Source organism: Triturus cristatus, chromosome 12, assembly GCF_964204655.1.
Source record: "Triturus cristatus chromosome 12, aTriCri1.1, whole genome shotgun sequence".
Lineage (NCBI taxonomy): Eukaryota > Metazoa > Chordata > Amphibia > Caudata > Salamandridae > Triturus > Triturus cristatus.
In genome coordinates, this window is record NC_140595.1 from 203,096,959 (window position 1) to 203,111,237 (window position 14,279).

At 47.9% G+C, this 14,279-nt stretch overlaps 1 protein-coding gene across 2 annotated transcripts in view; it reads left to right on the forward strand.

Moving 5' to 3' along the window:
* Positions 1–14,279, forward strand: part of LOC146773067 (fibulin-7-like) — a 167,145-nt gene that overhangs the window by 135,696 nt on the left and 17,170 nt on the right. For both annotated transcript variants that reach the window (XM_085640091.1, XM_085640092.1), the window contains 2 exons: positions 10,606–10,743; positions 10,829–10,967. In XM_085640091.1, coding sequence (XP_085496217.1) covers positions 10,606–10,743; positions 10,829–10,967 — 277 coding nt within the window. The remainder of the gene's footprint in view (positions 1–10,605; positions 10,744–10,828; positions 10,968–14,279) is intronic.

Here is a 14,279-nt window from a genome sequence, read left to right on the forward strand (position 1 = left end):
AATAAAATCTAGGGGCCTGAAAAGGATAACCTTAACCCTAGATGTCAGTTCGCAGAACGGGGAGGATGGGTGCGTCGGTGAGGAATCTAACTAACTAATGTTTCTTACAGATACATCGTTACCGAAGGTAAGTAACTTGTTCATCTGAAAGAAACACGTTAGTTAGATTCCTCACCTTAGAATAGATACCCAAGCAATACCATCCCCGGTGGTGGGTCTGCGAACCAAGATCACACCAGAAAGTCCTGGAGGACAGAACGGCCAAAGAAGCCATCCCTCCGGACTTGGCTGTCGAGGCAATAATGCCTGGCAAACGTGTGTAGCGAAGCCCACGTTGCCCTGACAGATGTCCTGCAAAGGAACACCCCGTCCCAAAGCAGTGGTAGCCGCCGTGGCCCGAGTAGAATGGGCGCGCAGCCCAACAGGAGGGTCCTTTTTTGCCAAGGAGTAACAAATTTTGATGCACAAAACGACCCACCGAGAGATGGTCCGTTTGTGCACAGCTTTCCCCTTCTTAGCACCCACGTATCCAACGAAAAGTTGGTCGTCCACCCGGAACTGCTTTGTGCGGTCCAGATAAAAGGAAAGCGCACGTTTTGGGTCCAGACGGTGGAGCCTCTCTTCCTCTTTGGAAGGATGCGGAGGCGGAAAGAAGGTGGGCAAGGTGACAGACTGCCCAAGATGAAATGGAGTCACCACTTTCGGAAGAAAGGAGGGACGAGACCGAAGGACAACCTTGTCCGGATGAACAGAGAGAAAAGGAGGCTTTGAAGATAAAGCCTGGAGCTCACTCACCCGTCTAGCCGAGGTGATGGCTACCAGAAAAGCAGTCTTAAGCGTCAGCAGACGAAGAGGACAATTATGAAGAGGCTCAAAGGGAGCACACATTAGAAATGTGAGAACAAGATTCAAGTCCCACTGAGGCATTACAAAAGGGACAGGAGGGAACGTGTGAGTAATGCCTTTTAGAAAGCGTGTAACTACAGGGGACTTGAAAAGAGAAGGCTGATCAGGAAGCCGCAAGAAGGCAGAGATGGCAGCAAGATAACCTTTCAGGGTGCCCAGGGCAGAGCCCTGCCGGGCCTAAGAAAGAAGAAACAGTAGAACCTCAGAAAGAGGGGCGGAAAGGGGATCCACAGCCTTTGCTGTGCACCATGGCACAAATTTGTTCCACCGGCAGGCGTATACCGTCTTTGTGGAGGGACGCCTGGCTGCCAGAATGATATCACAGACTTCAGGAGGAAAGTCAAATGGCATCAACTGCCGCCGCTCAATCTCCACGCATGGAGGTGGAGGCTGGACAGGTTCGGGTGGAGGACCGTCCCCTGCTGCTGCGACAGAAGATCCTCCCGAAGGGGCAGACGTATCGGAGGATCGGTCAACATACTGAGTAGCTCGGGATACCAGTACCTTCGTGCCCAATCCGGAGCCACCAAGATGACTTGGGCCCGGTCGTGCCTGATCTTCTTCAGCACTCTGGGCAGAAGTGGTATAGGCGGAAAGGCGTACAACAGACCGCAACTCCACTCGTGACGAAAAGCGTCGCCGAGCGAGTGCCGCCTTGGAAATTCCAACGCGCAGAACTGCTGACATTGCGCGTTCTCTTCGGTGGCGAATAGATCTAACCAAGGCTCTCCCCACTGCTGAAAGAGACCTTGCGCCACTTCGGAGTTCAGACGCCATTTGTGATCCATCAAGGACTGGCGGCTGAGTTCGTCTGCTCTGGCGTTCAGAGAGCCCGCCAGATGTTGAACCACTAGGGTGACGCCCTGTTGTTCCAGCCATGTCCAGAGGCGCAGGGCCTCCTGACAAAGGGTCCACGACCCCACCCCGCCCTGTTTGTTGCAATACCACATGGCGGTGGTGTTGTCCGTGAACACCTGCATGACACTTCCCCTGACAGAGGGAAGGAAGGCTTTCAGTGCAAGTCGGATCGCTCTCAACTCCAACAGGTTGATGTGGAGACGAGACTCCGCTGGAGACCAGAAGTCTCTGATCTCCGCATCTCCCATATGGCCACCCCATCCCAGGAGGGACGCATCCGTCACTACGACATGCTCCGGTTGGGGAAGGGAGAGGCTCTTGCCCTTGACCCAATCGCGGTCCGTGAGCCACCACTGCAACTGCTGTGCAGTGCCCTCCGAGATCAAGACATGGTCGGACAGGTTGCCGTGATGCTGGGCCCACTGAAACTTCAGGTCCCACTGCAGAGCCCGCATGCGCCGCCTGGCGTGATGCACTAGTAGGATGCAGGAGGCCATCAGCCCCAGAAGCCGCAACACTAGCCTGACCGAAACCCAGGATAGAGGCCGGAAGATGGGAATCAGGGCCTGTATATCCCGGACCCGCTGTTCCGGTGGATAGACCCGGAACTGCGCCGAATCGAGAACCGCTCCGATGAAGAGGAGCTTCTGAGAGGGACTCAGGTGTGACTTCGGCACGTTGATGGAAAACCCTAGCAAATGCAGGAGATCCGCCGTAGTCTGGAGGTGGGAGACGACTGACTGGGGCAAGCCCGCCTTCAACAACCAGTCGTCGAGATAGGCGAAGACTGGAACCCCTGATCTGCGCAGATGAGCTGCGACCACCGCCATCACTTTCGTGAACACCCGAGGGGCACTGGTGAGGCCGAAGGGGAGCACGGTAAACTGAAAGTGCTCTGGGCCCACCGTGAACCGCAGGTAACGCCGGTGGGCCGGCAGGACGGGGATGTGGAAATATGCGTCCTGCAAGTCCAACGCTACCATCCAGTCTCCAGGGTCTAGGGCAGCTAGAACCTGAGCCAAAGTTAACATCTTGAACCTTTCCTTCCGGAGGAAGGCATTGACGTTCCGGAGGTCCAAGATAGGGCATAGGCCCCCTTTGCCCTTCTTGGGAACCAGAAAGTAGTGGGAATAACAACCACGACCTACTTCTGGGCTCGGAACGCGCTCGACGGCCCCCTTGGCCAAGAGGGCCGAAACTTCCTTGTGGAGAAGATTCAAATGATCCCCCGAGATACGGTGGTGCTGTGGTGGCATGGCTGGAGGGGTCGTCTCGAAGGGGAGGGAGTAGCCCCTTCGGACGATTTGCAGCACCCACCTGTCCGATGTGATGGACCGCCAGTGGAGCAGGTGAAGGCGAACTCTGCCGCCCACTGGCGTGGAATGGGCCTGAAAGCTCGGACTAGGAAGGCTTTGAGGCGGATGCTGCCGGGGTGGATGTGGACTGACCTAGTCGTCCTCCAGAACCGCCTCGGCGGAAACCACGTCCGCGACCGCGCGCAGGTTGGTTCTGCGCCTGGTGGCTAGGCGTACGTGAGGAGGCACCCCTTCCTTGGCCACGAAAGGGGCGAAAAGCGGAAGTATGCGACCGCGGGGCCGAGAGGCCCAAGGACTTGGCCGTAGCCCGGGAGTCCTTAAAGCGATTCAGCGCACTGTCCGCTTTCTCGCCGAAAAGGCGAGTGCCATCACAGGGCATGTCCATGAGGGTGCTCTGGACATCGCCCGAAAAGGACGTGGACCGCAGCCAGGCGTGACGTCTAAGCGCCACTGAGGTAGAAATCGCCCTACCCAGCGAGTCCGTAGTGTCAAGCCCACATCGGATAGCATGTCGCGCTGCATCCCTCCCATCGGCCAGAGCCTGGGTAAGTCGTGTCTGGACCTCCTCCGGACACAGGGGCAGCACGTCCTCCACCGTATCCCACAGAGAGTGGGAATAACGGTCCAAGAGGCAGGCGGTGTTCAAAGACCGCAGGCCCAAACTAAGGGAGGAGAACAGCTTTTTGCCAAACTGTTCCAGCCTCTTGGAATCCCGGTCCAGCGGAGCGGTCAGGAAGGAGGATTGGGAGGTAGAGGCCTGGATAACCAGGCTCTCGGGGGTAGGGTGTTGGGACAGAAAACTGGGGTCGCCCGGAGCAGGGCGGTGGCGCCTGGCGACGTTCCTGTCCACAGGAGGAACTGTGGAGGGCTTGGACCAGGTGCCCTGCAGAACATCAGTGAGGGCCACATTGAATGGCAGCAGAGGCTCAGTGGAGCTTGCTGCAGACTGAAGCACCTCAGTGAGGACGTTAGTCCTCACAGCCACAGCAGGTAGCTCGAGCCCAAGGGCTGCGGCCGCCTTGCGCAGCACCACAGAGAAAGCAGCACCCTCCTCCGAAGCCACAGTCGGAGGAGAGATGAATCCAGTGTCTGGAGAGGTATCCAGACCACTGGCCTCCCCCAGTTCATCTGCCCAGTCCTGTGACAGTTGAGCCTGAACGGCCATAGGATCCTCGGACCCCTCCCATTCGCCCCCATCATCCGATTCCTGGTATGCAGGAGGAAGGATCGGAGCCGGGCGATAGACATAATGTGTCTCCAGCGGCGCCGAACGCGGCGTCCATCGACGCCGTGACGGCGCCGGGCCCGGAGCGGGGCTGAACTGGGGCCCGACGCCGAGCGGCGTCGGCGTCGGAGGTGGTACCGGTGTCGACGCCGGCGGAGGAGGCGTGACGAGGTCGACCGGCGTCGGAGGGGACTCGGGAACGGGTCCCTCGGGCACTTGCGGCGTCGAGGCCGGAGCCGTCAACGGCGCCGGAGCCGCCGGCAGGCAAGGTTGCCCAGTCGGGTCCGTGGGGCCCGAAGGTGTGCCAGCGGGCGTCGACGGCGGAGCCAGGTTCCTCATGGCCAAGAGGAAGGCACTGACTTCCGCCGGCGTCGCGTCAGTCCCAGGGACCGGTGGGTATGGGGACTTGCGCGGCTCCGCTGGAGCCGCGGGGGTGGAACCACCCTGACCCTCAGCCGAGTCGCGCGACCGGCGAGGGGAGTCCGAAGAGCGGTGTCGCCTCTTGGACTTCTTGGAGTGCTTCGACTTACCCGAAGACTTGGATCCCGACGATCGATGATGACGTCGGCTGCGGCTCCGCGACCGATCCTTGGACCTCCTCCTGGACCGGGATCGAGAGGGGCGCGGAGCCGAGTGGCGAAGCTCGAGAAGCTTACGGGACCGCTCCCGTCTAGCCTTTGAGGTCAGGGCCTTGCAGTCCGAACACGACGCCGCGTCGTGGTCGAGGCCCAAGCAGTAAAGGCACCGGCGGTGATGGTCCGTAACCGACATCAAGCGGCTACAGTCAGCACAGGCTTTAAAACCAGGCATCCTACCGGCACCGGAGTCGAGACAAGATCAAAAATGATCGAAAAAGTTAGTCAAAAAGTGACTAAAGAGGTAGCTCTCCCGGATCTGCGCTTACTGGTGCGGAAAAAAGAACTGACGTCAGCGCGCGAGGGCGGCGTATAAGTACTCCGACGACGTCATTCCGGCGCACGACGCCGACGACGGACGCGGAGCCGCAGACGACGCCTAGCGACGCGCAAGGGGTATTGCCGACGAAAAATCTTCCGGATCCAGTCTGACGCCTGGGGATATTCTAAGGTGAGGAATCTAACGAACGTGTTTCTTTCAGATGTTCGTAATACTTTAGACGTTGCACCAAACCAAAATGGAGGTAGCGTGATGACGCTGATGCTGGTGAGTGTGTTACGGCAGTTGGAAATGAAACTGAAAAAAAAACCTTTGTAAATCTACCGGGATCAATGGCGCACCAATACCATGGGACTCGGGAACCAGAAACCACCACATATCCACTTCAGACGTAGACTGGAAATGAGAATGCCAAATTCAAGACACGCCAGCAACACGGGCGCCCAGGACCACGACCACAGTCCGGGAGGCTTCAGCTTTGTGGGTTCCTCTGTGCTGCCACTCATCGCCAGTGAAAGGAAGCCAACACGGGTAGGAAAACAGAAGTTTATTCCATATATACAGCAGCACCGAGCCTCCAGCCGCAACTGCCGACCAGAGAACCCAGCCCCCTTCCACGTTCCAATATTACATACAAAGCGCGACCTAAGACACCACCAAGGACCCCGCAATGTGCCAATTAACAGTACAGATTTGTGATAATCAAGTTGTAATCAATATAAGGATGTGCTGTAAAACAATGTGATACTAGATCACTATAAGTACTCCCGTTGGGGACCAGCCAGCAATAATAATCTATTACTAACTCAAAAGATGGTATGCCCTATCAGAAGTGTGTAACACCACCTAAGTGTGGGGAAGGAAGCAAATCCTTTTGTTATTATATTCCCTCACACACCCTAGTGGTGTCATGCTTCATCATCGGGACACCCCGACACCTAAAAGTCAGGGTGGGCTCAACCAATATTTCAGGGAGCACTTAATGAGATGGTTTTTGGCCAGGGGGTTAAAGATTAAAAATAGGTGTCAGACCCCAGTTTCCCTTTATTCTTGGGTCTGGCACTGATAGTAAAAACGAAAGAAGTGGGTTTCCAGGATATTATGGTCCTAGGACCCTATTGCCAACATGTTTCTGTCCTAATTGCCCCATGAAGGGTGCACGGACATTCTTCAGGGCGTCTACCCCCTGTGAGATTAGGAAAGTACACGGGAAGTTCCCTATACTAATGTGTAGTAAGGGCAGATAGCTGCTCCTTATTAAAATTCTATCGTTCTGTCGACCAATTCACTCCATCTGTGAGAAACATGAAAGAAGACAAACAACATATAAAGCGCATCAATTCCGTTTTCCAAAGAAACTAACCAAAAAACTAATCTGATTGTCTCTATACTCTCCACATCATCATACGTGAAACCAGGAAATAGAATGTGCGCGTGATTAGGCATAACCACTCGTATAAGTGACACACATCATTGTGGCGTGTATATATTAAGGTGGCGGTGATTTTCCACATCCTATTATGACACATTATCGTGGCATGTAAAAACTAAAAATTAAGGTGGCGGTGTTTTGCCGCATCCTATTTTCACACATTCATTAGCGTGTGATTATAAGACAAAAGTCTTATCAGGCAGTCTCTCAACACATCAACACGAGTTTAAAACAAATCCATCCTCAGTTCATTCTTTTGTGGATACTCATTTACACTCCAGCATATGTCACACAGTATCGCGTACCCCAATTTAGGAGAGGATAAACATCATGTGGGACCTCTATACGTAGGGTAGCCCTGTAGTCACACACTGTGAATTCGCAACATAAAAAATATATTCAAATCGGTGCATCCCCGACCAAACGATCGAGGTTTTTTTGAAACGAGCGTTCATAGAGAGGAAGTCCATTCCCACAGATTTTAGCCGAAATATGAAAGAAAAAGGAAAAGGAAATGAGGCAAAATGGGCAAACACTCGTTCGTAATCACTCTGTGTCCCAACTTCCTGCTTTGTCTACTCATCTCACACAGTCAGATTACTTACGTCATCAAGGGTCCTGCCCCGTATAGACACCTATTTGGTAGAGGTTTCCACAGCTTGGAATCACTCCCGTTCTCGCGGCCCTGGTTTTTAAACTGGTATTTAGGCCTTGATGGATGATCCCGTCTGTTTCCGGAGCCTCGAGGACACGCCCCCACGCGGAAGTGTGTATTGCGCATGTACCGCTAAGGGGTGTCTGGGACATGCAGTTTTTGTGTAATGAGTGGTTCTCGTAGTGATGTGAACTCATTTCCCTTACGTTATTCATTTATCTGCCGGTGTTCAAGTCCCGAGGAAAATCAGATATGCATATATCACTCTCTATATCCTCCCTGTTAGAGGCATATGTGTTTCGTAATTATTGACAAATCAATTGTACCTGATTTATCAATTGTGATATCTTGGCCATCCCAAGTGGGGTTATGTACATACCCCAGAGTCACAATATTTGGTGTTGATGGGATTCCCAAAATTACTCCTATAAATTAAACCAAAGTTAAATATACTATAGACCCAAGTGTTTTATATTAATAATGTAAGGTCTATATACACACACTAGATCGTAGTTTATATCCTCATATCTATCCCTCAAACACGGGTAATTATAGGGGCTACTTATTCTTGTTTAATTGATTCCAAGGGATGTGGTCGTTTAGACCGGTCACGTGGGTTTTCAATCAGTAAACCCATCTTTGTTCTCGTTCTAAGAGGGTTTTTGACACGTTTCCAACCCCTCTAACTTTCTCAATTACAGACCACCATAGGTCGCTGTCTGAGTGTTTCTTCTCTAGATAATGTGCAGTGAGTCTGGTTGCTGATATGGATCTCCTGATCGTACTTCTATGTTCGTTAATGCGTACTTTTATTTTTCTCCCTGTCATCCCTATGTACATCAACTGGCATGGGCATTTAATTACATAGATGACTTTGTCTGAGTTGCAATTGGTATGGGACCTCTGTTCCCATCTGTAATGCATACCCAGATCAATTTCTTTGGTATGTTCCGTAAATGCACATGCCACACATGAACCACATGGATAGTGACCCATAACTTGTGGCTGGTTCCAAAGGGTACTCTGATATGTGGTTTTTAGTTTTTGTAAGTCTGTGTGAATCAATGTATCTCTTAAACTCCTGTTCCTTTTAAAGGAGAACATGGGTTTCTCAAAACTCAATTTGTTCGATGTTAATATCAGCCATTTTCTGTTAATGACTTTCTTGAACTCATTAGATGATGCATTAAAGGTGGTAACGCAGATAAGGGTATTCAATTCTGCCATCTGATGAGTTTCAATTAGAGCTTCCCCTGGGGTATTCCGGGATCGTTTTTGTGCCTTTTCAATTATTCTTTTTGGGTAGGATCATTCTTCCAATTTTCCAGCCAGGATTTTTGCCTCAATTTTGTAATCGGTCAGATCTGCACAGTTTCTACGTGTACGTAGGAACTGGCCCACGGGTAAATTCTCTCTTAATGCACGTGGATGGGCGCTGTTGAAATGTAACAAACTGTTTCTGTCTGTGGGCTTAGTGTATAGGGAACTGACAATGCCATCGTCCTTTGCACTGATAATGACATCGAGGAATGATACATGGTCTTGATCATAGGTCATTGTGAATTTAAGATGCGGGTTCCGACTATTAAGCCATCCGTGAAACTGCCCTAGTGTGGTTACGTCTCCTTCCCATATGACAAGAACGTCGTCAATGTAACGCCACCATTTCTTTATATTGTTTGAGAATGGATTGGAGGTCCATATGCATTCATTTTCAAATTGCCCCATATACAGGCATGCTATGCTCGGCGCGAATGTACTGCCCATAAAAGTTCCGTGGACTTGTAAATAAAGCTGGTTATCAAATCTGAAGAAGTTTTCTTTCAGTGCCAAACGTAATAGGGTGATGACCCAGCTCACCGGAGCTTCCCAGGTCCAGTCCTCATTGTTCAGGATGGTTTCAATCACTTCAATGCTTTCCTCTTGGGGGATGCTCGTGTAGAGAGCTTCTACATCTAGACACACTAGTATGTTTTTCTCCGGATTGTATGGCACATCTTGGAGAGTGTTCAGAAGATGTTTAGTATCCTGTATATAGGACCTGGTACGTGTGACTAATGGTCGGAGAAACCAGTCAGTATATTTCGAAAGAGGCTCCAAAAGGGACCCAATACCAGACACAATTGGTCTTCCCGGAGGAGGGAATTTGTCCTTGTGTATTTTAGGTATGGTATAGAAGATAGGTGTTCTAGGGTCTTCACAATTCAGAAACGCGTGTTCTTTGTTATTAATCCATCCTTCTTTGAGTGCTTCAGTGGTTATGGAGCTTATGGTTTTCTTAAGACGTATGGTGGGGTCTCTAGAGAGAGGTTGATAAAATTTGGTATCAGCCAAAAGGTTCAAACATGTCGTGCGATAGGCTGTGGTACTCTGAATAACCGTAGCCCCACCTTTGTCTGTTGGTTTTATTGTAATGTCAGTCCTTGAGCTTAGATTCTTCACAGCTTCTCTTTCCTTTTTACTCATATTGTTATATGTATCTCTTCTGATAGGGAGCTCCTCAATCTCTTTCGTAACACGACATAAGACACCACCAAGGACCCCACAATGTGCCAATTAACAGTACAGATTTGTGATAATCAAGTTGTTATCAATATAAGGATGTGCTGTAAAACAATGTGATACTTCATGAGCTTTTGATATGTGCTACCTGGTACTTTAGACGGCAACCAAGTAATGATGCTCTGGCAGTGAGGGTAAACAAAGTAATATGAACACTGAAAAATCAAGTGACTGAATCAGTCCTGTATTTCTTCTATGTCCTGTCCCGTTTTAGTCCTGTCAATGTTCACACAAAAACACTAAAATAAAGAAACTTATTTGATCCTTTTTGAAACTTTGTATTTAATTTTTAAGCCTGCATTGCTTCATCTTGCAATAAATTGGTATCACGGTTGGTAATTTCTTTTATTTGTTTGATAACCACCAAAACTTGAAATGACGTTTGACTGTTTCAACTTGGTGTCTTTGCACTAATGGTGAGCTACTATTTTTTGTTCTGAACCTTACGTTTATGTTTATGTCAACCAACTTTAGTTGGGACTGGGCTCGCTCTTTTGGGGTGGGACCAGGGCTGATTTGCATATGGTTGGTCTTTGCAGGTAGTTGTGCAAATGTGCTAGATATATGTGAATGTGGCCAAGAGTGACTACTTACAAGTGGCTGAGATTGATTTCATTTATCACTCATCGTACTGTCTAATCCAGCACTGGCCATCACGCCTCTGCTTGACAAGCTGCTTCAGTTCTCCTCAAACCTGTTTCCAAACAGTAACTGAGATTGCTTCACCTGTTTCTAGATGTTGACGAGTGTGAGCTATTCCAGATCAATCGCCAGAACCGTATATGTATCTATGAGTGCATCAACACACCTGGCTCATATCGCTGTGCCTGCCCCTCTGGATACCTCCTCAACACAGACATCAACAGTTGTGAGGGTAAGTCCTGTCTTTGGAAGATGGTGTGTCATGGATCTTTCCTGTGCCTACAGTCCGCCTGTAGCTTGTTGCTCTGTTTTTACAGATATTGATGAATGTGCCAATAATGAGCACAACTGCAGCCTGAGTGAGATGTGCATCAATGTCTACGGGGGATTCCAGTGTGTGCGGCCGGAGTGCCCAAAGTCTCGCTTGAACACCAGCTATGTCAAGACATCTAGCTAGTAAGTGTGGTCTCCTAAGATAAAAGAAAGCAGCGGAAGGGAATAAGCTTTAAAACTAATTTTACAATGACATTTGCAAGTGGGAGTGAATTATCTGTGGTGCGTGCATTGAAATTAGGTGATTTTTTTAGCACTGCAGAAAAGTTTGAAAAAGTAAGTAATTTTTCATGTTTAGACTTTGTTGTGAAGGAACTTGCCTCTAGATGCTGATAGTCGCTGTATTATCCACATTGCATCTCTGTGATCTAATTCCAAGAATAAGGCTATATTGGGACCCACTATTTTATGATGTCTATGTATGAAACATAGTCTTGGGCCCTGTACTTCCTCTGTACGTATCATAGCATCCCATAGCTGCTCAAGATTCTCCATATGTTGACGGCACTAGTTGTAACAGCAATAGAATAGGCGGATCCTTGCATATATTATAACAGGGATATTCATCCCTGAATGGACTTAGCTGTTGAGGGCCTTGATATATGGCTCTTTACTGTCATTAAATCTGTGTATTCTTGCTGTCCTAAAATAAAGTGCTGGACATTCCAGGTTGAGGGACATTCCTTAACTGAAAGAAACGTGAATCGGGCCCAGAGCATTTCTATCCTGCTGGTATCTTCTTAATTGCTAAAGTGTATCCTGCCGTAAGCCAATGTCTGGAGATGTCTTGCGCTCTGTAATTCACTGACCCTCTCAGGCCTTAGCACCGCTGTTCCTTCCCGCACAGAGATGTTTCCGTACTAGGGATTCTATGAATTTTTGGTCTTCTTCCGTTAGTGGCATACTAATCTTTTGTCTCTGCAGAACCTAGACATGAGGACCAGTTCCAAATGACTGGCGGCGTAGACTATTGAGCTATCATGTTTCTTCATGAGGAAGAAATGTTGAATAGTAACTCAATGGCAGTGGCATCACAAGGACCACCTCACGTTATGTACAGGTCTTTAAATGTTATCCTACTAAAACATCAAATTTACATAAAAAACACTGGGAATTGGGGCGTCTCATGTCCATTTGTTAAGTACGCCAAGAGCCTTGATTCCATCTTTCTAAATGGTATTATAAATGGACTGTACTATTTGAGTGAAGCCTTGGATGTTTCTCCTCTGAATGATACACAACTGGGAAGAATAGTCTGACAAGTGTCCTGGAATCCTGTTATCGGACACCATTATTGCATGGAATGGGCTATATGTGTTCATAGGCAATATCCTTGTAATATTATCATGCTGATTAGAATCACTGCAGCTTATATGGGTCATGTAAGACGATAAGAACTGCATGTCCTAATACATCTCAGTCCAGTGGTTCTTAACCTGTGGACACCTATTCAAGGGGTCTGCAGCTGTTCATAAAATTAAATATTATCTGATTAATAAAATATATACATAAAAGCTAAATTGAAACTTTTAAAACATTCTGTATATGTGGAGATATTTGGAAGCTAAAAATCAAGTTGGTATCATTATCTTGATTTGTGGGAGAAGCACAAGTACAGCAATTCTAGTATGGACTATTGGTGGCAACAGCTGAAGCAGCAATCTTGTGCTGACAAAGAGAGTATAACTTAGGAGAAAAAAGACAGTGATATGTTAGAGGCTAGCATATTGCTATGTATTTTAGAAATAAAATGAGGTTTTGAAAAGCTTTATCTTTCCCATCAACAGTAAAATTTCAATGTTCGCATATTTTTGTATTTGTGAATTAAGTAATTTTCATAATTTGTGTATATATGATGTATACATGTTTTTGTGTAGTGTTTTGAGGTTTAAATCATAGAAATTGGTAAGCCAGGGTTCCCCGGCTTCCAGTAGTGAATCACTGGGTGTCTTCGTAAGTCAATAGGTTAAGAACCACTGTCTTAGACCATTCTTTTGTTTACAGAAGAACTACATCTATTAACATTTCACAAGAAAGACAGAGCAAAAACAACAGAGAAGAGCTGTGTGGACATTTTCAGTTTATCAGATGTCTCATTTGTGACATACAGGTTATTCCTACTGCTCCTCTGTACTATCAGCTTTCAGAAGACTCGTCTCCCTCGTTGCTATCCTCCCTGAAATGAAAATGGCTTTATTCCCCCAATCCTGCAGAGAGGAGCAAGGAACAAATATAAAGGCACCCTACATTTGTGAAACCGATGCAAAAGCACTTGTATTTCCCTCTAGCGAATCATATGCTTGTCTACGCAACACCTGACCACTCAAACAAGCACTTTGCCACCCTCATCCAACCAAGCAACTGGCAGCAGATACTATCTCATCAGGAGCCCAGCACTCCTCTACACTGCCCACTGTTTACAAATCTTGTACTAGCACTGACAGACCACAAAACAGGTCTCTACCCTCTGCTATCAGAAGACTATCTGCACCCCTGGAACCACCACAGACAGCAAATCAGCCACCCACTGACTGCACAGGAACCTGGGGCTGAGACTTTGGCAACTAAGGCCTGCCATGAAGAGTTACGCCCCATCAAGAGTCTAATATTAAGAGAGTTGCCTTTTGGCTGCATGATAACATTTTTACAAATAGTTCATTACAAAGCCTAGCCTTTAGGTGCTATCAAAGAGGCTTTTCATGCAAGGGTAGACGTGCATTATCGCCATCTAGATGAGAGTGCTCCCCTGCTCTTGTACCCTCTCCCAATGCAATATTATTTAACATTTACTATCAATCTGCAGATTAGATTTTATTTAACTAGATTTCGCCTAGGTAACGTGCATTTCCTACTGGCGTTTCCACGCTAGAGTGGTTGGGGTAGTGACCTCTCACTCTGTCCATGTGATAACTTGACAAGTCAAAACACTTTTACACTTTATCTTGTTCTGCACTTTATATAAAACGCCAGGGGGCTAATTTTTAAGACCACTGTTAAAGAAAAATCCACCATTGTACATATACTGACGGTTTAAAAAATGTTGTATTCATTAGCCACCCCTGATATTTGTATTGCGGTAGCCAACTATATGAAAGTATCATTGCCCATTAGAAAAAGATAGGAGTAATAAAACCTTGTGCATTCTCGCCAAATTAACTGTATACAAAGTCGCATGACCTTGGTATTTTTTATGAATTGTCTTTTAACATACAGTTTATATTGGCCACATGTTGTGATAATGTACTTGGACATTTTAATGGTACCACAAATTGAAATAAGGTGGTTTGCTTTGTTTTATTGAATTTTAAAAATATGCGCATTTTCAGATTATGGATTTGAATTAACCTGGAAATTCTGGAGGCGTAATCAGCTGCCATAAATACCACTAGAAAAGCACCTTAACGTAGGAACAGACTTGGTTCATATTTTACCCTC